This window comes from Oratosquilla oratoria, unplaced genomic scaffold (genome assembly GCF_046742065.1).
Source record: "Oratosquilla oratoria isolate Oo_2021 unplaced genomic scaffold, ASM4674206v1 SCAFFOLD70, whole genome shotgun sequence".
Taxonomy (NCBI): domain Eukaryota; kingdom Metazoa; phylum Arthropoda; class Malacostraca; order Stomatopoda; family Squillidae; genus Oratosquilla; species Oratosquilla oratoria.
Window position 1 is genome coordinate 616,891 of NW_027467734.1, and position 22,937 is coordinate 639,827.

Consider the following 22,937-nt stretch of genomic DNA (forward strand, 5'->3'; position numbering starts at 1 on the left):
CAATTTGTTCATGAATAGCCCCAACTCAAACTGTCGAACTGAAACTTCTTCGTTAATGGAACTGTTATGAGTGGATAAGAAAACACTTGGAAATTGATGTGAAATATATTTATCTATATATGTGATGATATCATTTTTCCTACATGCAGGATATCTCATAGCATAAATTTTATACTGTTTGATATATTGGAATATTCTATCAATAAATCATTCTAAGCAAATATAAAATACCAGTCTTCCAGCATGTGGGCGTTTGTGGCTGTCATGAAACTCGTTTGACTTCAAGATATCTGCAACTAAAAAGAAATTCATATGAAAAAAAGTCTTTCCATATAAAATTTCACCCCTTGACAATGGTAAAACCTTTCACAAATTTCAATCAGGCTAATGCTAGATGACTTCATTAAATCAAGAGGTCATACTCAGGACAAATTAGGGTCTTGATCAATAGCCACTGGAGTAGCAATAGAATGAACCCATTTGCTGTGATAGCACATTACACATTTCATTCTAGCTAATACCAAATCATATCACTCAACTTAAGTAATGTTATCATCGGAACCAAAGTTGGTCCCATGCAAGACAGAATGACATCATGTCTTCTACTGACATGCACACTAAAACTTCAGATTATGGTAAGGTGGCCAAGTCTTCCCCACCTTGACTCCCCAGTAGATGCTGGTATTTATTCATACCCAAGATGACTGGTGGTAGAAACCTGGGCATAAACCTACGACTATGCAACGTAATGCCAGTGCTCCACTACCGAGCCAAGCCACCCACAGTGTTATCAGAGCAAAAGGTTTAAGATCATCTTGATTATCCCTTACACCACAGTGACACATTCTACAGCTTTTATGTTATCTGTCAGGTTATTATTTTTTTCTTTTTACTCAGCTTAGGAACATTACCATAGTGATAGGGTTAGTATGTTTCATACTAGTTTTATGCTACTTACGTAAGCATCTTGTATAGTTCCATTTTACTAAGGAAAAGGGGACAAATAGAACTGTAATAGTTTTAGAGAGATTAATCTGTTGAATGTAATTGGGAAGGCATATGGGAAGGTGTTAAATAAAGGGATTAAGAAGTAAATAGGAGTAATTGGGAAGAAACAGGGTGGGTAAAGGTAGAAAAAAAAAGTCAAATTTCTATAGTAAGGCAGATATGTGGGTAAATTTTGGGAAAAGTATTTTTTGGGCTTTTATGGATCTGGACAAGGTTTATGACAGGGTCAACAGGAAGACATTGTGGGAGGTGTTGCAGATGAATGAAACAGTGGAAAAAGCTGTTAATGGCAGTCAAACGTTTTTATGCAAGTAGTAGAGTTTGTAAATAAAGCAGCTGGCCCTGCTGTGGATGTACTGTGTCTTGCTGCACTGCTCATGACCTGGGCAGTGGGCAAGAGACAGGGATGACCCTTCATCCAAGAGGAGCTAAGATGAGAGGGAAACAAATGGGTGATGGAATGGAGTGGAATGGGGGGGTGCATGCCTTGGTAGGGGGAAATATGAGTAGGCCTTTGGTATATAGACAAATAGTAGTACTTGTGTTTAGGTTTGAAGTGATGAGAGTGAATGGTCTGAAGTGAAGGTGTGACTGCCAAGATTGTGTAATGTCACTATAGTTGTTCAACATGTACATGGATGGGGTCATACATACATACATATACCAACAGTTTGTTCCCCCTTACAAGGGAGGTATCCAAAGTCAAATGCAATCCACTCCAACTCACTTTATCCTCACGTACTCCACTCCTATTCACCAACCCTCCCTCCCTCCCTCCCTCCCTCTTTTCTTGGATGGGGTGATAAAGGAGGTAAATGCAAGGGTGATGGCATGGGAGATGACTGGTGAGAGTGGCGGGAGGTGAGCCAATTCCTCTTTGCAACACTTGTGGCTGGGTCAGAGGAGGGTCTAAGGCTGTTAGTGATCGAGTTCAGGTGGGTATGTGAGAGGAAAAAGTTGAAAGTAAATGAAGGTAAAAACAAGATGACGAGATATACAAGGGATGAGGGTGACAGTGAGCTGAATGTACATCTTAAAGGAGGAAAGCTAAAGGAATTGAATATTTTTGCTGAATGTACATCTTAAAGGAGGAAAGCTAAAGGAATTGAATATTTTTTAAGTATACAGAGTCACATGTAGCAGGAAATGGAGGAATAGAGGTGGAGGTAAACTGTAGAGGGAATGGAAAGTGTCATGAGGAACAGGCACAAACAGAAGACTATATGAAAGAGTGATTGCGCCTACAACACTGCATGGGGCACAGACTTGGAATGTAAGGGAAGCAGAGAAAAGAAATTTAATTGTATTTACCTGAGATAAAGTATTTGAGAAGCATAATGGAGGTTATGAGGATGAAATGAGTGAGAAATGGAGGTGGAGAGGGAGCTGGCAGATAGATTAATCAAATAATACCACCTGTACCATACAATACATCCACACAAAAACATGTCCACACTCAATCACAAAAGATATCCTGCAAGACTGGCCACCAAACTTTCTACTCTGTGAGACCCCCACCAGACATCAACATGGATACATACATATACCAAAGGCTTTTTCCCCCTTACAAGGGAGGTAGCCAAAAAACAAAGGCATAAAAATCATTCCCACCCATTCCATACACTCCACTCCACCTCCACCCTCTACCTTCCCTCTTATCTTGGCATCTCCTGGATGACAGGTCATCCCTGTATCTTGTCCACTGCCCTGGGTCAGATGCAGTGTTGCAAGACACAGCACATCCACAGCAAGGCCACTTCATCAAATCAGCAACCCCGTTCTCCGTCCCCTCATCCAGGAAAGGAGAAGAGAGGGAGAAATCCCTTTGGGCTGCTATACCTGGGTAATATATTATTTCATCCTTGAAAGACTTACGGGTCTGTCCAGTGGCCACTGACAGTTTGCTGGGAGAAGCAGGTCTTCTACAAGCGAGACCTGGGGCAATGGATTGACCGATTGACTACCCCATCCTTATCTATTATTCTATCAATATACCAAGGGTTTTTTATTCCTTTAAGTGGGAGGTAGCCAAGTCAAAAGGCAAGTACCCACTACCACCCATTCCACTCCCATCCACCACCCTTTCCTCCCTCTCATCTCAGCTCCTCATGGATGATGGGTCATCCTTGTATCCTGCCCATTGTCCCGAGCCAGAGGCAATGCAGCAAGACAACACATCCACAGTAAGGCTGCTTCACTTACTCAGCGACCCTGCCTCTCTGTCCCCTCACGTGGGAAAAGAGAAGAGAGGGAGAAAGGGAGAAATCCTTTTGGGCCGCATCAAAATATCACTCACACATGATTACTCCCTACTCATGCCCCTATCCTTGCATTACAGTATCATCTATACACAGCCATTCTCCACTTACCTCTATCTCCTGTCTTCTCCCTTCCTTGCTCAACAGACATTCCTCTCTTGCTCAAAGCCCTTTTCACCCTATCCATCCTTCTCGTCCTTGGTCGTCCCCTCAAGTTCACTCCATCCACCTCTGCCTTCCACACTTCATTTACTAATCTTTCTTCACTCATTCTTTCCACTTGTCCAAACCATCCCAATACTCTTTCATCAACCCTATCTGCCATCTCCCTTTCCACCCCTACTCTCCTCATCACCTCCTCATTTCTCACTTTATCCAACCCTGTAACCCCTACCATACTTCTCAGACATTTCATCTCAAAAACATTTAAACTTTTCTTCTCTGTCTCTTTTAAATTCCAAGTCTCTGTCCCCATACAGTGTTGTCGGCACAATCGCCCCTTCATATAATCTCCTCTTTGCATCCATTCCCAAATGCCTATTTCTCATCCACCATCCGTGTTTCCCTCTCATCTTAGCTTCTCATGGATGAAGGGTCATCCCTGTCTCTTGCCCACTGCCTTGGTCTGATGCAATGCAACAAGACACAGCACATCCATAGCAAGGCTCTTTCATAAATACGGCAAAGGAAAAATGGACTGGAAGTGAAGCATTTGTAGACCCAAGTGGGTATATAAACTCTGCACGATCCAGTATGCTCATTCCTTTGAGAAAGTCAATAGACGAAACGTCAGGAATAGATGCTTCACTTCCAGTCCACGTTTCCTTTGCTGTGTTTATGTAATTTGTTCACATGGATTTCCAAGGCTGCTTCACTTGATAGGCAACCTCCACCCCATTCTCCATCCTCTCATGCAGAAATTAGAAATGGTGCAGATTGGGAAAAAAAAAAAAAAAAAGTTTTGTATCACTTTGTATCACTTATCCTGCTTGTAGCATGATCAGAGGATGGATTAAGGAAGCTCATAGCAGAGTTTGGGAAGGTGTGTGATGGAAGGAAGTTGAAGATAAATGTAGGTTAAAATAAGGGGAGAGGATGGCAGCAAATTGGAAGTGAGTATTAATGGAGAAAGACTAGAGGAAATAGCTTAAAAACTTGAGGGCAAATGTGGTGGGAAAGGGAGGAGTGGAGGTGGAGGTAGAATGTAGATTATGAGAAGCAAGTAAATGCCTTGGGGATTAAAAAGTGTAATAAGAAATAGACATTTGGGAATGGATGCTAGGAGGAGATTGTATGAAGAGGTGATTGTGCCAACAGCACTGTATGGGGCAGAGACATGGGACATAGGAGAGGAAGAATTTAAATGTGTTCAAGATGAAATAAGTATGGTAGGGGTTACTAGGATGAACAGAGTGAGAAATGAGGTGAGGAGGAGAGTGAGGGTGGAGAGGGAGTTGGGAGATAGGGTTGTTGAAAGAGTATTGGGATGGTTTGGACACATGTAAAGAATGAATAAATGAAGATTAGTAAAAAGAGGTGCAGAAGGCAGAGGTGGAGGAAATGAACAAGATGGGGTGACCAAGGATAAGGTGGATGGATGGGGTAAAAGGGGTATTGGGGAAGGAAGGGAGAAGACAGAAGATAGGGGTGATTGGAGAATGGTTGTGTATGGGTGATGCTGTGATGCTTGGAAGGGAGTGGGTGGAAGATAGGTGTGGGGAGTGAGGGAGTATGTGTAAATGATATTTTGATAAAGCCCGAAAGGATTTCTCCCCAACTTCTTTTTCTCTGTATGAGGGAACAGAAAGGGGGGGTCGCTAATTAAAAGAAGCATGGATGCACTGTGTCTTACTGCATTGCTTCTGACCCAAGGCAGTGGGTGAGATGCAAGGATGACCTGTCATCCAGGAGGAGCCAAGAAAAGAGGGAGGGAGGGATGGTGAATAGGAGTGGAGTACGTGGGGATGAAATGGGTGGGAGTGGATTTATGACTTTGACTTTAGCTACCTCCCTTGTAAAGGGGAAAAAGCCCTTGGTATATGTATGTATCTATCGCTTATAAACAAACCTGTATGAATTATTCAATTTTATATTTTCTTTATTCACTGCAATCAAGCCTACACAGTTCGTAACTTTCTATCAAATCCTTGCAAGGTCTATATGGTTTTGTGAACAGTGTATGTTATAGAATTCCAAAACGAGTTATGATGGGTAGAATGCCTGGAAGAAGACCCAGAGGGAGACCTCGAATGAGATGGATGGATGGTGTGGATGCGGAGATGGACAGAAGAGGAAAAAATAAAGCAATCCCTGGATGGAAGCAGCACAGGACCGAAGGACATGGAGAGGGTTACTGTTGACGGACCAGAATCTACATGAGGTTCAAGATCCAGCAGAGTGAAGTGAAGTGAAGTATGTTATGGGTTGGAGACTGGGTGGAAGACCACAAAATATGCTTACCTTTGAAAAGACGGCCCACATTAGAAATATTCCACATCATATTGAACCAAAGCTCTCTTGTCTTTGTGAGAGCCTTTCTGCGAGTGACTGGCAGCTGTTGAAGAAAAACAAAAAAACATACAGTTTACAAACATCAAAATGACTGCAATCCTGTCATTCAATATACAAATTATAGATAATACATATTCTAAAAACAACCAAAGCCTAGTCTCTCACAGACCATATTTTGTAAAGTTTACATGAGATGAGATACAGCAGTTGCATTGAATTTTCAATAGTTGCCATGTTTCACTGACTGAATGTAAGAACATAAGAATGAGGAAGACTGCAAGAGACCATAAGGCCTACATTAGGCAGATAAATGACTGGAAGTCTGAAACCCTACAGCAGCTGTTAATGGTCCTTAGACTCTCCCATAGATCTCTTGGAAGAAACCTTAAACTGATGTCTGGATTGTATTAGTGTGGGATTGTTTATGTCACTAACTGAAATTAGTATAAAGATGGAAGACAGTCACTGGTTTTTACTTCTCCTCATCTTTCATAAAAGGTGAAAGAAATACAATGTTAAAAATATATATATATATATATATATATATATATATATATATATATATATATATATATATATATATATATATATATATATATATATATATATATATATACATATATATATTGCAGAAAACCACTGGGAGATAAGAAACTTAGTCTAAACGTTTTTGTCTATTTATGGCATCTTCAGGGAATGTGTATTCCATGAAGATGTCTTAAATAGACGAAAACATTTGGACTAAGTTTCTTAAACTTCCCAGTCTTTTTTCTGCAAATTATTTTCATGTGTTCTTGTGAATTACTGTAAAAAAGAGGGAGGGTGGAGGGAAGTGGAGTGTATTTAGGGATGGAATGGGTGGGAATGGTTTTTATGCCTTTTTCTTTTTGGCTACCTCCCTTGTAAGAGAAAAAAGCCTTGGTATATGTATGTATGTATGTGTGTGTGTGTGTATATATATATATATATATATATATATATATATATATATATATATATATATATATATATATATATATATAAATATATATATATATATATATATATATATATATATCAATGCTCATTGGCTGAGTGGGTTAGAGTATTACTACTTGCAGCAGAGGTTGAGGTGACAACAGTTTGAACCCTGCCACCAGCAAACTGGACCAGGGGCATGGTACATTAAATTTCATGCAATGACATTCTCTGTAAAGGGCACTGTCCTAGCCTCCTGACAGGGGGCCAGGTTTCATAATGTTAAACTAAACCATATATATGGATTTTTTTTGGTATGGTGAATGTTTCTACTGTGTTGACCATGAGTGATTGTCTAATTTCTTTTCTTATGTTGGTATACTTTTATGCATACATGCTCTGACTCCACCTTTGTATTGTATTATATTTTGCCCATCTTTCCAGACAGTTTCATGGCAATAGACCATGCCTTTCTGGTTTGATTTGGCCCTGATCAGAGAAACGCCCATGCAAAGAAACAAATTTGACAAAAAAACAATACTTCCGATGGAGTTATCATTAGCCACAGTAAAATGTGTAAAGTGAATGTCACCCTAGAGAAGGCATAAATGAAGGAAATCTTAACTTCTCTTCTCAAAAAGAAAAGTGTTCCTTGAACTGAATTGGAACTGCATGACCTCCCTGGTCCGTGTGCAATACCTCTTACTCTGAATCCCATATTTCCACTCCATTCCATCACTGACTAAATAAAACCACCTCCTAATCTGAACAGTGGGTTACAGTTCCAATGAGATTTGAATAATCATAGTTCAGTATCAGGCTGTTCTAGAGTGCACAGTTTACAAGCCAAGTCTATTTGGATGGATGTTGCAACAGTAATGAAAAGATTTACATTCCTGGAAGCTCACTGCTCAAGCAGGTTAGGGGATTGTTACTTGTGGCAAAGATAGAGGGGATTACGGTTCAAATCCTGCCACCAGCAAAGTTAAACTAAGGGCATGGCTCATTGAATTCATGCTATAAAGTCCTCTGTAAGAGGCACTGTCCTCGCCTCCCGATAGGGGTGAGTTTGTGGCATTAAACCATATCATCACATTCCTGTGTTAATGGGTTATGCTTTGTTTTTTGGCTACCTCCCTTGTAAGGGGGAAAAAGCCTTTGGAATATGTATGTATCACATTCCTGGATAGGCACTGAAATATTATCACATTTCCACTAGAAATCCGAAACTTACCTATTGTGGACCAAGTAGCAGAAGAAGAGGCATCATTGATCGGATCTATAACTGGCTGTCTCCTGGCCAAGGTCACCTTGAGTTGTATGCCCGACACCATGCTGCCGTTCATCTGTACAAATACACGCAACCAGTATTATAATCCTTTAGCTCTTTTCTCTAACCACCTATTTGAATTACTGAATACATGTTGAACTGAAACACATTACCAAGGTAAGTTCATTCAAGAAAGGGGAATAAAGCCTATACCAGTACCCAATTTTCTCTATTTATCCTGTATTTTCATTCATGCATTCCATTATTTATGTTTTAGAGTGAAGAAAGACTAGTAAAAGAGGTATGGAAGGCAGATGTGGAGGGAGTGAACATGAGGGGACATCCTAGGATAAGGTGGATGGATGGGGTGAAGGGGGCTTTAGGGAAGAGGGGAATGTCTGTTGAGGAAGGACGGGAGAGGACAAAAGACAGGAGTGAATGGAGAATGGTTGTATATGGATGATGTTGTGATGCATGAGGTGGAATGGGTGGGGGGATGGGGGATGAGGTAGTATGTGTGAGCAAAATTTGACGCAGCCCAAAGGGATTTCTCCCCGTCTTCTCCTTTTATGCATGGAGGGACGGAGAGGGGGGGTCGCCGATTTAATGAAGCGGCCTTGCTGTGGATGTGCTGTGTCTTGCGACACTGCTTCTGACCCAGGGCAGTGGACAAGGTGCAGGGATGACCTGTCATCCAGGAGGTGCTAAGATAAGAGGGAGGGTGGAGGGGGTGTGGAGTGTATTTAGGGATGGAATGGGTGGGAATGATTTTATACCTTTTCCTTTTTGGCTACCTCCCTTGTAAGGGGGAAAAAGCCTTGGTATATGTATGTATGTATGTTTATCAATTATCTATTTGATTCACCTATTATTTTTGTCTACTTGTTGTGGATGTGCTGTGCCTTGCGACACTGCCTCTGACCCAGGGCAGTGGACAAGGTGCAGGGATGACCTTGGTATATGTATGTATTTAATTTCATATACATAATTAAACACACACGACATATTCTTGGTTATTGTAATAATGTAACATAGACATCATCCTATCTAACCTACTATTACAATGAAAATAAAATTAGAAATATATGGTATATATTTTTTCTTTTTTTTTGTGCAGGGCTCCTTGAGACATGCAATTTATTCTAAAGGTTACACAAGGGTAAAAAGGTGGAGAAACGCTGACATAGACAGATTAATCTATTAATCTATCTGAGAGCTGACCTACACAAGACACATAAGGAAGAAATACTGAGTTGCTGTCTACGGAATGTTAATGTGGAGAATTGTGGGCCAATCTGATGGTCATTGGCAAAGACTTGGGAGCTGTGGGTCTCCTACAAGAGTGACTGACAGCAAAAGATTGACAATGTGGTGTTGAGTTATGATTTTGGAGAAGGGAGGTTGTGTGTGAAAAGGTTGAACAATTTTGGAATTTTGGCGATAGTATGGATATTTGTAAAACACTATTTTACAATCTAATAGTCTTAGATGCTGCCATGAGATTGCATTTTCTACTGTTAGAAAGTATATGAACCACATTTTGTCACTCTTGTGTATATCTGCCCTTTTTTTTATTTTTCAGCGAAAGGTGAGGCAACAATTATCATTATAGTTGTTCAACAGCATGAAGAAACAGCATGAAGAGACATAGAGGGGGGGTCATTGACTAAATGAAGTGACCTTGCTGTGGATGTACTGTATCTTACTACACTGCTTCTGACCCAGGGCAATGGGCAGAATACAGAGATGATCTGTCATCCATGAGAAGCTAAGAGGAGAGGAAGGAAAGGGTGGTGGATGGGAGTGGGTATGTGTCTTTTGACATAGCTACCTCCTTTGCAAAGGTGGAAAAGCCCTTGGCATATAGATAGAGAGAGACTAAACAGCATTACTCTGTACATGCACACTCGGAAAACATACTTCAGAAATCTTACCTCAGCAATGGCCTTCTCTGCTCCTTCTACTTTGTCAAAGGTCACAAACCCACAACTGAAATGAAATGTAAAAATATTAAAAACCTATCTTATCCAAAGATCATTAACACATTTCCATACTGAAACGGGAAACTAACAAGTACCACTTCATGACTAATTCACTGTGGTGTTGCTTCAGAAAATGTTGGAATGATTTTAATATTGTATTACAAACAGAAGGTGCTAAGATAAGAGGGAGGGTGGAGGGTTGTGGAGTGTATTCAGGGATGGAATGGGTGGGAATGATTTTATGCCTTTTTCTTTTTGGCTACCCCCCTTGTAAGGGGAAAAAGCCTTGGTATATGTATGTATGTATGTATGTATGTATTACAAACACAGAAATACATATGTGCATGTGTGTGTGTGTGTGTATATATATATGTATACATGTATGTATATATATATATATATATAATATATATATATATATATATATATATATATATATATATATATATATATCTGTATATATATATATACATATATATGTACACTTGTGTATATGGAAATAAACTCTCCTACTGGGATTTGAACCCTCGCCTGAGCGGCTTGCTTCTTATAAGACAAAAACTGTACTATCACATCACAAAAACAATATATATATATATATATATATATATAAATAAATAAATGGAATAAATCACTAGCTGCAAAGATGTCTTTCAAATAATCAAATCCAGCAGTTAAATTGCCTCAAACCCGGGACTTCATGATTAGGAGTTCGGTCTGTTACTGTCGTGCCACACAAAGGATTAGAACTTGCTACATACTTTAGATTAGGAAGCAATGCCAATCAAAACTGCAGTCCACACACCTCAGAAATTTCACCGAATCCCCAACCCATCAGTACATATGGTAGCATTTGAATGATATTTCTACTTGCTTTGTTGTTGTAAGCATCATGGAAGAAATTACTAGTTGCAGAGATGTCTTTCAAATAATCAAATCTATCAGCAGCAGTGCCAACAGCACTGTATGGGGCAGAAACGTGGAACATAAGAGAAGAAGAGAGAAGGAGTTTGAATGTGTTTGAGATGAGGTGTCTGAGAAGTATGGTGGGGGTTACTAGGCTAGATAGAGTGAGAAATGAGGAGGTGAGGAGGAGAACAGGGGTGAAAAAGGATTTGGGAGAGAGGGTTGATGAAAGAATATTAGGATGGTTTGGACACATGGAAAGAATGAGTGAAGAAAGACTAGTAAAAGAGGTATGGAAGGCAGATGTGGAGGGAGTGAACATGAGGGGACGTCCTAGGATGAGGTGGATGGATGGGGTGAAGGGGGCTTTGGGGAAGAGGGGAATGTCTGTTGAGGAAGGAAGGGAGAGGACGGAAGACAGAGGTGAGTGGAGAATGGTTGTATATGGATGATGTTGTGACTGCATGAGGAGAAATGGGCGGGGGGGTGGGGGGGTGGGGTAGTATGTGTGAGTAAATTTTGACGCAGCCCGAAGGGATTTCTCCCCGTCCTCTCCTTATATGCAAAGGGGGACGGAGAGGGGGGGGTCGCCGATTAAATGAAGCGGCCTTGCTGTGGATGTACTGTGTCTTGCGACACTGCTTCTGACCCAGGGCGGTGGGCAGGGTTCAGGGATGACCCGTCATCCAGGAGGTGCTCAGATGAGAGGAAGGGTGGGAGGGGTGTGGAGTGTATTTAGGGATGAAATGGGTGGGAGTGTTTTTATGCCTTTCCCTTTGTGGCTACCTCCCTTGGAAGGGGGAAAAAGCCTTGGTATATGTATGTATGTATATGTATGTATCAGCAGCAGTCACAGCACCTTGAACCAGGGACCTCACAAATAGGAGACCAGTGTGCTACTATCTTCCGTGCTACATATTACAGTCAAACAGGAATTTCAGTCATTGAAGCAATGGATTTTATTACTAACGGACAAATTCTGAACGTGGCATGTGGCGACCACAACAGCAGCAGAGTGAAGAAGAGACACCAACAAAAATGACAAAATCATCACTTCTTTGTAATTCTGGGGACATTGTTACAATACCTGGATGCTACTTTTAACAAAGAAGCTCAACCCTTGTGTGAACAAGTGAAGTGTCTTTGAGAGATTGTCATTAAGGAGCTGTATCACGACAGAAAACAGCCGACATTGGGTTAATTTTTCAAACTTGTCAGACCATAACAGACACACCAACAATAGCAATACCTTCACATATTCCATCAACTTTGCCTGACACTACTATATATTCAACAGAGCTTGCAAACTCCACTGATTCTGAAAATTTCTTCTGAGTCCCAAATAAATTCAGAGCAAAAAATAATATTTTTCCAAAAATACAAACCAGGTGATGATGGACATAAAAAAAAAAAAAAAATGAGATTCCTATCTACCATATTCACCTTCACCTTAGCTCCTTGTGAATGATGGGTCATCTCTTATCTCCCACCTACTACCCAGGTCAGAAGCAATGCAGAAAGACTGCATGATAAATATAAACATTAAAAAAAGAAGGAACCTGATGTCATGTAATATAGATTTCTTCAATGTCTTTCTCTGATAATGTAAAAGCTTTTTATCATAAAATCCCTATCCTAATATCCCAAATAACCTTGCATACAGACCACAACAACAAACACAATGTTGGTATTACAATATATAATAATTTGTTTTATTAGTTTTGAACTACAAAAATGTTTACAGTCAAAACTGACAACATAAAATCTTATCATCTATCACATAATAATTATATCAATAGTTTATATCACCAGTTTTGAACTCCAAAGAAAGTTTACAAGTAGTCAAAACTGATAACATATAATCTTATCATCCATCACATAATAATTATATCCATAATAAACACGACCTTGCCGTGGACGTATTGTCCTGTTGCATGGCATCTGACCCAGGCAATAAACAATGAGCAGGAGACAGGGATCCTTTATCCACAAGGAGCTAAGACGAGAGGTTGTTGTTGTTGTTGTCGTTCCCTAGACTGTCTGTCCGAGCAGTCCCGTCTCCCCAAGGAATGCCATAGCCGAAACTGGGTTTTCCCACATATCCTTTATAGAGTGTATGTTGTGTTGTTTGCGTGCGTGATTGTGTATAATGCAGTCTTCCATTATGTGTTGTATGGTATGGGGTGAAGTGTTACATCCTGGGCAGCTGTTCACAACGCGGTCATCCAGCCTCTTCTGGTAGCTTAGAAGTGCTGGGTGGTGACCACACCGCAGTCTGGCCAAGTGGACTCTGTCCTTTCGTGGGAGAGAGGATTCAGAAGGGTGGATATCAGGGGGTCTGGCATGCAGCAGTGTGTTGTCTTTCAGTGTGTTAATGGAGCGGTGAGTGATATGATTATGAATATGTTTCCGGAGGCTGGTATTTGGTGGTTGTGGAGGAAGAGAAGAGAGTATCTGTGCGTGATAAAGGTCTTTGGGTGTTGTTTTAATGTTTCTTGGTGTGTGTGGGTGTTCTGCTATGTAGTGTAGCGGGTGTGATGTGTTTGTGGTGGCTGCGGCAAGTGTTTGTGTGCCTCTCATGTCGAGGTGGTCCTTGACTTTGAGGACTTTTGTTTCATGGTGTAAATGGTCTGTAGGTGATGTATTTGTGCAGCCTGTAATTGTTTTTAGGGCTTTGTTTTGTATGATTTGAAGGGTGTTGTGGTGTGTCTCACTGAGATTAGGAGCCCATGCAGGACTCGCATAATTCAACACTGAGCGTATGCATTGTTTGTATATTGTTATATTAGTTTCTTTGTTTTGTCCAAATGTTGTTCCAGTGATTGACTTAAGTGCGTTAAGTCTGGGTGTGCATTTGTTTTTTATGTTTGTGATGTGTTGTTTGAAAGACATGGATGTATCGTATGTTACACCAAGAATTTTCGGTGTGTTTGTGTGTGGTATTAGAGTGTTGTTGATGTAGAGATGAGGTATGTATTTGTGTTCTTTTGTCCAGTTGGTGAGAAGTGTTGCTGTAGATTTGGTTGGAGCTATTTTGAGTCTGTTTGTGATGAACCATGTGTTGAGTGTGTCAAGGTATGGCTGGATTATTTCTGCAGCTTTGTCTGTGTTACGATGTGTGCATGTGATTGTTATGTCGTCTGCATAGGAAGAGATTTGTATTTCTGAGGTGTCTGGCGTGGGTAAGTCATGCATGTATAGATTAAATAGTGTGGGGGATAGAACTGAGCCCTGTGGTACTCCGTTCTTAATGTTTCTGATGTGCGATGATTGGCCATTATATGACACGTAAGCATTCCTACCTGCCAGATAATTGGCCAGCCATCTTTTGGTGTTATTGTGCATGTCTGTGTTATATATTTCATTTGTTAGGTTAGGGCGGGGGATAGCATCAAAAGCTTTACTAATGTCTAATGTTATAAGAAGTGTTCTTTGGTGGGGCCTATCTGAATTGATGCCATCTAAAAAATTTTGTGTGAGGTTTGTCAGAAGAGTGTTTGTGGAGTGTAGTGGCCTAAAACCGTGTTGTGAGTCAGCAAGGGGAATATGTGGTGTGACAAGTTTAAGTATTAGGCATTCAATGACTTTAGAGGGGGTGCAGAGAAGTGTGATTGGGCGGTGCGATGTTGGGATTGTTGGGTCTTTGTTCGGTTTTGGAATGGTGATTATTTTACCATACTTCCAGATGTCGGGTATAGTGTTGTGTGAATAGCTGTAGTTTGCAATGTTTGTGAGTGCGTGTATACCCTGTGGTCCAATGTGTTTTAGGTGGATGTTGCTTATGTTATCAGGGCCACGGGCAGATGAGTGCTTGAGACTATGTATTATGGGTTTTGTCTGACTGTCTATGAAGGGTGTATAGTCTGAGTCTGTGGGAAAGTCTTTCTTACGTCGAATGGTGCGTCGGTCGTCAGGGTGAGAAGTGAGATGGCTTGTCTGTGCAAAATGACGTATGAGTGCATTTGCTTGTTGTCTATTTGAGGGTAGATTATCTGTTGTTGTGATTATTGCTGCGTGAGAGCGTGTAGTGTTACTGTTGGATAGTGTAATGCTGTTGAGTGTTTTGTACAAGACGAGAGGTAAACAAGGGTGGTGAATGGGACTAGAATGGGTGTGTGCCTTTACCTTGGCTACCTCCCCTATAAGGTGGAAAAAGTCCTTGGTATACAGACAGATATAGAGATTACATAATTTGCTTCCAACAACTAAAAATTTTACTAAAATGTACTTACTGCTTTTCAATCTCCATATTAACATTTACAATATTGCCAAATGTTGAAAATGCTTTCTTCAAAATTTCTTCTGTTATATTGTACCCAAATACATAAATAGTATGGCCCTGTCTTGGTTTGCCGTCACTTCCCCGTCCATCACGCGTGAATTCCCCTCGCTCTTCTCGGTCCCGTGCAGTGACAAATCTATCATATAGATTCTGAAAACAATGGTAATATTAGGAGATATATTCCTAACATCAAAACAACTTTAATCTGTAAAATATATATTTCACCTTTTGCATGCACAACGTCAATGTCTTCAGTGATATATGCCACAATTTTCAATCTAATAGTGAATTTAATCCTCTACTACACTGATGCATTTCTAGGGCAAACTGCCTTCATGCAAAAGTTGTGTCAATGCATAAGCATGTAAGTAAAATCAAAAGATGATCACCATAAATGATATAACGATGATATGTTTTAACGTCACAAACTCCCTCCTATCAGAGAGCTAGGATGGTACCCCTCACAGAGGCCTTTGTAGCGTGGAATTTAATGAACCATGCCCTTGGTTCAACTTCGCCGGAGGCAGGATTCAAACTGCCATCCCCTCGGCCTTCGCCACAAGTAACGACACCCTAACCCGCTCAGCCAGCAAACAAAATTATATACTTTACCTTCACTTTTGCTTTGGACTCATGAACCTCTTCTTCTGGATGAGTGGTAGAGAAGGGCTGGTATCCTGACGGTGCCTTGTCTGCTGCAGACAGTTTCCTTTCCAGACCCTAAAAGTGTTCCGAGTGATATAATAAGCAAATTACTCTCCACGCCACTATCTCTAACCTTCTCACTGCACAAGGATCTTCTCTGAACAGAATACATGGTAACAGCCACATCAAAAATACAAGCAGTGAAAAGGTTTACAAAAATAATTTTACTTTTGCTGTGTGAGGGATCCCTTCAGTTGAATAAAATTATTTGGGAAAGGCCCACGGAAATGTACAAGCTCTGAATAGAAGTAAAATAGTCAAGAGCCCATCTTCACAATTTTTTATAAGTCTGATATAAAATTACAGTAACATATGTTTAATTTATCATATCTATCAAACTGATGTTGCCCCCCTTTTGTCCATTGAATCAAGGTACGAGTATGTGTATGTGTATGCATATACATACACACACAACAACACCTCCCCCCTGCCCCACACACACACCTACCTACCTTGTGGCACAGTGGTTAAAGTTCCCGGCTGCCACTATGGCAGCCTGGGTTCAGATCCTGCCCAGGGCTGAAAAATTTCAGTATTGCTGCACTGCAAGTTGTTACTCCAACTCTCATGGGCAGAGAGTTAGGTGTGGGTGCATGTAAAGTCACAGCATTACACATAGATCGTATATGAGCTCTGAGCTCTCTTCCAACAAGCGATCCAAGACCATGGGGAACCACACACACATATATATGTATCACAATTAACACCAGTCAGAAAAAAAGAAAGAGCTGAATAAGTGAATCTATATGTTTCAACTGCTAACTGCAATCCTCTTCAGTAGTGCAAACTGGGAGGAGCGTGCTATCTTTAAATAGCAACCTCTTACAAAAGAAAAGGAACCAGGGAAGGAGTAAATACCACTATCCTCGCTATCTGGTGACCTGAGCATGACATAAGGTCGGGTCAAGGGGAGTGGGAGGATACCTACAGTTTGTTTTGTAATGAACAATGCTGAGATTATGTCTGGGGTCAACTGACATAATCTCATAATTCTTCATTACAAAACAAATTGTTAATAAGTATCCTCCCCCTCTCCTTGACCCGACCTCATGTCATCCTCAGGTCACCAGAGTGAGGGTCGTGGTATTTACTCCTTCCCTAGTTCCTTTGCTTTTGTAAGAAGTTGTTATCTAAAGATAGCATTCTACTCCCACTTTGTACTAGTGAAGAGGATTGCAGTTAGCAATAAAAATATATAGACTTGCTTATTTAGCTCTTTCTTTTTATCCATCTGTGGTGTTAGTTATGATTTACAAACACCTTACTACACTTCTCACCAGTGATATATGTATATAATCACAACATACACTGAATGGTCCCCAGTACACAAATTTTCATCTTATCAACCACGTTAACTTTTTCCCGATCAATTCCTTACAAACATGATTGAAACTAACAAGGAGCTCGATGGAAACATATTCAAAAACTGATATGTTGTTGGGCTAGGACTCAACCCTAGCTGATACATATGGACAGTGACTTAACCAATTGCCCAATTTTGATAGCGCAACAGGTTAAATCACAGTCCATTTGTTACATATTGGCTAGGTTTGAGTCATAGACAGACAGTGTATCAGTTTTTGAATATGCTTCCATTGAGCACTTTGTTAGTCTCAATTGTGTTAGCAAGGAATTACAATGGAAAAAGTTAATGTGGCTGATAGGGTGAAAAAAAAATATATATATATATATATATACACACACACACACACACACACACACACATTAATCCCTTGCCTATGGTCTCTCTTGCAGAAGACCTGCACCCTCCAAGAAACCAGCAACAGCCTCCAGGCAGGGCCATAACTCACTTAGGGAAGAGATAATGTCTTATTGTCTGAGGATTGTTAGTGTGGAACATATGAGGTGTTCCATATCTTGTGTGGTGGCTGCATCTCTGGCAGTTTGAATCTGTGGCCAGGCCTCTTCTATGCTGGTTTTGTTTTAATGACAGATGATCTCCTAAGCACAAGTGTGCTAGTGTGGTTTTTGTCTGGTATGGGAGGGTCTTTTTCTATGTGATTTATATCTCAGGGCTATTGTTGGAGTATTGAGTTTGGTGGCCTTTGAAGGACTTGGGTGTGAGTGTATTTCTGTATTTATTTACATATACTAGCACACCAATGTGAACTTCAAGGAAGTAAACTTGAGGGGAAGACGGAGAATGAGATGGATGGATGGGGTAAAAGGGGGGCTTTGAGCAAGAGGAGAATGCCTTCTAAGCAAGGAAGGGAAAAGGCAGGGATAAAGGTGAGTGGAGAATGGTTGTGTATGGAGTCCATAGGGATTTCTCTATTTTTTATTTTCTGCATGAGGGGATGGGGGGGGGGGGTTTGCCATGTAAGTGAAGTGGCCCTGCTATAGATGTGCTGTGCTATAGATGTGCTGTGTCTTGCTACATTGTTTCTGACCTGGGCAGTGGGCAGGAAACAAGGATGTCCCTTCATCCACAAATAGCAGTATTTTGTAAATTATAATACATGAACATAATATGCAATTTTCTTGGTGGAATTAAAAAAAGAAAAAAGAAAAAAGAAATTGCTACAAGCAAATTCACTAATAAATGAAGCCACTAGGATAGGGTATGGATTCTGTGCCAGTCCAGTCACTATCAGAGGACACATTTCATGTTGTGGACCTGGTGTTCTCCAACTCCAAGTGACGTTTATAAGCGCTGTTACAAAGACAATAGGGCTTCCTTGGACTTTATGAGAGAACACAGGGTTCTGCCATCGTCTGTTAATTGCCTGAGGTACAATAATAATCAGGCCATCAGTATCCATGACAATGACGACAACCCGGATGATCTTTAGAATTTGAGGTACCGAATTACTAAACATTGGTTAGAATAGACTATCATCCTTTCATTTCTTCGACCTCAGCACCTATCAAAACAAATGTGGCGTATCATTCAACTGCCGTGACTTCATTTGTTAGAAAATAGGTTTTAGCAACTATTTTGTTATTGATTTCTGCCAAGAAAATCACATACTACATTGATCTATTATACATACATATACCAAAGGCTTTTTCCCCCTTACACGGGGGGTAGCCAAAAAGAAAAAGGCATGGAAGTCACTCCCACACATTTCATTTTCCATATATTCCACTCCCCTCCACCCTCCTCCTATCTTGGCACCTCCTGGATGACAGGTCATCCCTGCATCCTGTCCACTGCCCTGGGTCAGAAGCAGTGTTGCAAGACAGCACATCCACAGCAAGGCCGCTTCATAAATTCGGCGACCCCCCTCTCCGTCCCCTCATGCAGGAAAGGAGAAGACGGGGAGAAATCCCTTCGGGCTGCGTCATATTTTTTCTCATACATACTTCCTCATCCCCCATCCCCCACCCACTCCCCCTCATGCATCACAGCATCATCTATACACAACCTTTCTCCATTCACCCCTATCTTCTGTCCTCTCCCGTCCTTATGTCTTATTGATCTATTATAATTTACAATATCAATAATTAATTTTCTATTGCTATATCGCATAGGTGTGCACAACTAAAATTTTACCTTATAGCAAATAGCTACGATAGGAGTGGAACAAGGGTGGTAGTAGGTGCATGACCTTGATTTGGCTACCTCTCATATAAGGAGGAAGAAGCCCGCTTGGTAGTACAGGTAGACAGATATATTCTTCAAACTCTTACCATAGATCTTTTGAAAGTTGTCTTTTCGGTGTTATTCTGTGGACGTTCAGGAACTTTAATTGCTCCTGATTTGATGAGTTTCTTTGCCATTTCTTTCGCATCTTTGGCTTCCATTGGACGCTTGAGGGGCACTAGCATTTCTGGCTCTGGTTTTGGGGTCTTTAAAGCCTGTAAGGCCTTTTTCTGAAATAAAATTGTTCATCTTATGACTCATTTAAATTCTAAATAATCTCCCTTGCCTATCATTTAAGAAACTACTCCTTTGCAGATAAATTATTTTATGTTCATGTTTTGTTTTCATGAGTAACTATGGAAATCGTTAATGACTTGATCCTCCATAATCATTGTAATAATATCTAAAAAAATTTACTGTTCTTAAAGAAGTATTCCAAAACAGCCGAGGATCAAATATTTGGGAGAATCAAAGAATCACATGCATACACATATATTTAACAAGAAATTTATGTTGACTGCAAGTAACTGTAACATATCCTAACCTAACCATTACATAGAAAATAATAGATCTTTTAAATAGGAAAAAGAAATATCTGAAAAATGTGCTTGCGTGATACTGGAATAATACAAACCTGATCACTCATGGTATTGCTGGTGTCGTTGGGAGTCTCTGGGTGTTGGAGCGTCGTTAAGATGGTATCAATGTAATCATCGGCTTGTCCTCCTGCATGCTCTCTTGTTTCCACTTCCACCTCCACAAAGTGGGTAAGTGGCTCGGTGGTGGTGTATGACAGCAGTGGACCGGGTAGGGTCTCACCAGTCAGGGCACGATAAACTGCACGCAATGCTTCCGACACATTTTTTTGGGCCACTCCATAATTCTGCAGAACATAAGATGCGCGTCTGATCTTTGCTGAGTTAGCACGCCTTTGCTCGATGACATTCCTCAGATTAGCTTCAATTTCAGAGGTCTTTTCCTTCTCTTTGAGCAATTCCTCCTCTCTACATTTCAGCAGTGTGGCCAAATTCTCATTCTCTTCTCGTTTGCCAATCAGTTGTTTTACCATCATTGACACAACTTTTCCATTGCTCAGGTTTTTCTCCCTTGTTTGACTGTTTTTGAGGTCGTTCTTTTTTAGATCGTTTCTCATCTTCATTTTTCTCTTTGCTTCCTTTAAACGCCTCAGCTGGTCCCGAGTTTCTTGAAATTTGAAGGCCTTCTTTTCTGCATTTTGCTTCAGTTTCTTCATCACAGCATACTTCTCCTTCCACTTTGCTACTGACTCATCTTTTCTTTTCAAGGCCTGTCTTGCTCGACTTGGGTGCAATTGCCTTAGAGCTACTACCTCTTGCGTGCATTCCTTCAGCTTATGAGACAGGTCTTTGTTCTCACACTCTAGCTTCAGTTTAAAGTCGTTCAGTTCCCTCCACTCTACAGCTAATTTCTTTAATGCTTCCTTTTCTGCTACACTATTGAAATCCGCAGCTATTTGAGGAATCCGATCTGCATCAGAGCTAGTGCTTGCAGGAATCTCATCTGCATCAGAGGTAGTACTTGCACTATCACTATGCACGGCCTCAGTTGTAGCCGGAGCTGCACGTGCAGATTTCTGGGGTGGGCAATACAATTCTGATAAAAATTTTGTCCTGAGCTTTCCACGCTTACTTTTTCTCTGCTCATACACCCGGTGGAATGATTCCCTAAGATTAACCACAGATACTTCACTCAGACTTGGACTTTGATGGCTGAGTGCACAAAATACAGCTTTCCAGGGAACTTTGTGTTGCTTTATGAACTTAAGCATCTCATAGACAGTTCCTTTGTTCACCTGGCTGATATCTAGCCGACTGCAATCTTCCAGGAAGTTTGCATCCTTTATGCCAAACTTCTCACTATACGGCCCAAGGAATGACATATCAGCAAGTACAATGTTCAATAACAAGATATAACTGGATTATACTACCTTACAGTAGGTTAGAGTACCAGTATAGATTTTGTTAAAGCATGAAAAGATGGTTCGACGGACACGTCCGCACCGGCGGCTGAGATACCACAATTATAATACGTGTAACGTTGTTGTTACCCGACCTGGTAGAAAAAAACTCCTTTTCTGATTATGATTCCTCAGCTCTCCCATGATATCCTGCCCTGATTTTTGGTATCAGAATAATCCGTGAGACTAGTAGTTTCCGTTTATATGGGTCTGTTGCCCGGTTATTGGAGTTTTCTTGCTTATTTTCACGCTGAAACTTGAACAAATTTTCGATTTATTCCTGAATGCAAGCTGCCATGTTTTCTTTATGTTTCTATGTACCGATATGTGACTGATGATGTGATTGGTTGAAATTTACTATGCTCATAGTAAAATACTCTCGCGAGACATTTTTTAATTAAATTTCCCGTGATATGTGAATTTGGCCGTTTTGATGGCGTGCGCATAAAATGACGCGTACTGGCGGACGTTATACACTGTCCCTGTGGCCCCACTAGCGATGATGGATGTAACTACCATGGACTAGAAGTCGATAATGACTTGATCTTCCATAATCATTGTAGTAATATCTAAAAATATTACTGATCTTTAAGAAGTATTCCAAAATAGTCAAGAATCAAACATTTGGGAGAATTAAAGAATCACATGTATACACGTATTGAATTGTGACTTACTGTCGTATATTTAAAATGAAATTTACGTTGACCGAAAGTAACTGTAAATAATGTACCCTAACCTAACCATTACATAGAAAATAATAGATCTTTTAAGCAGGAAAATTAAAGATCTGAAAATGTGCTTGCGTGATACTGGAATAATACAAACTATTTTAACCGATGAATAAATCAAGCAGGGTACTATTATCATTATGATTATTATCAGTTGACACTTACCTTTCTCCTTAGTTTCTGATATTTAGCTTGAAGCATTTGCTCTTCCTCAGTGAGGTTACTAGGGAAATGGAGATATACCATTTTGCTTTAGAACTGTAAATTTTATTTATTCTTGGAGGGGATGTAAGGCACTCCCTTTGCTTCCACAACCACAAGACACTATGTGCTCTTCTACCGTTTGTTGTTGTTGATACACAAACCAAAACATCGTTACTAACTGTCGAATCGAGACTGTCATATAAAACCTACTAAAATTGTCGTATTCCATGTACAGTAGCCGTATTAGCTGTTGGCACTTCCTTGATATCGAATTAGGAGATAGGGTAAATTGGTTTATGCCAGGTCTAAGGTAGCGTACTTCTGTCAATTATATCATACTCTTTTCATCAGTACATACATACATACATATACCAAGGCTTTTTCCCCCTTACAAGGGAGGTAGCCAAAAAGGGAAAGGCATAAAATCATTTCCACCCATTCCATCCCTGAATACACTCCACACCCCTGCACCCTCCCTCTTATCTGAGCACCTCCTGGATGACGGGTCATCCCTGCACCTTGT

The 22,937-nt window shown here is 40.5% G+C and overlaps 1 protein-coding gene across 2 annotated transcripts; it reads right to left on the reverse strand.

Annotated features, from left to right (window-relative positions):
• Nucleotides 1-91: 91 nt before the first annotated feature.
• On the reverse strand, nt 92-22,586 carry LOC143023920 (negative elongation factor E-like). Of its 2 annotated transcripts, none has more exons than XM_076182590.1 (8): nt 22,376-22,586; nt 19,534-19,716; nt 15,787-15,894; nt 15,125-15,324; nt 9,939-9,993; nt 7,969-8,080; nt 5,727-5,820; nt 92-296 (listed from the first exon to the last, which is right to left on the reverse strand). In XM_076182590.1, exons 1-7 carry the CDS (start codon nt 22,454-22,456, stop codon nt 5,747-5,749), a joined length of 813 nt encoding a protein of 270 aa, XP_076038705.1. In that variant the 5' UTR covers nt 22,457-22,586; the 3' UTR covers nt 92-296; nt 5,727-5,746. The 2 variants fall into 2 exon arrangements, with proteins under 2 accessions (XP_076038705.1, XP_076038704.1); XM_076182589.1 differs by lacking the exon at nt 22,376-22,586 and adding an exon at nt 20,121-22,085.
• Nucleotides 22,587-22,937: the final 351 nt, after the last annotated feature.

Coding starts and splice junctions, on each gene's coding strand:
- LOC143023920 (XM_076182589.1), bottom strand. CDS start 21,404: ATGTCATTCCTTGGGCCGTATAGTGAGAAGTTTGGCATAAAGGATGCA. Junction 19,717..20,120: donor GCAATACCATGAGTGATCAG/GTTTGTATTATT, acceptor ATTTTATTTCAG/AAAAAGGCCTTACAGGCTTT. Junction 15,895..19,533: donor CAACTTTCAAAAGATCTATG/GTAAGAGTTTGA, acceptor GAACACTTTTAG/GGTCTGGAAAGGAAACTGTC.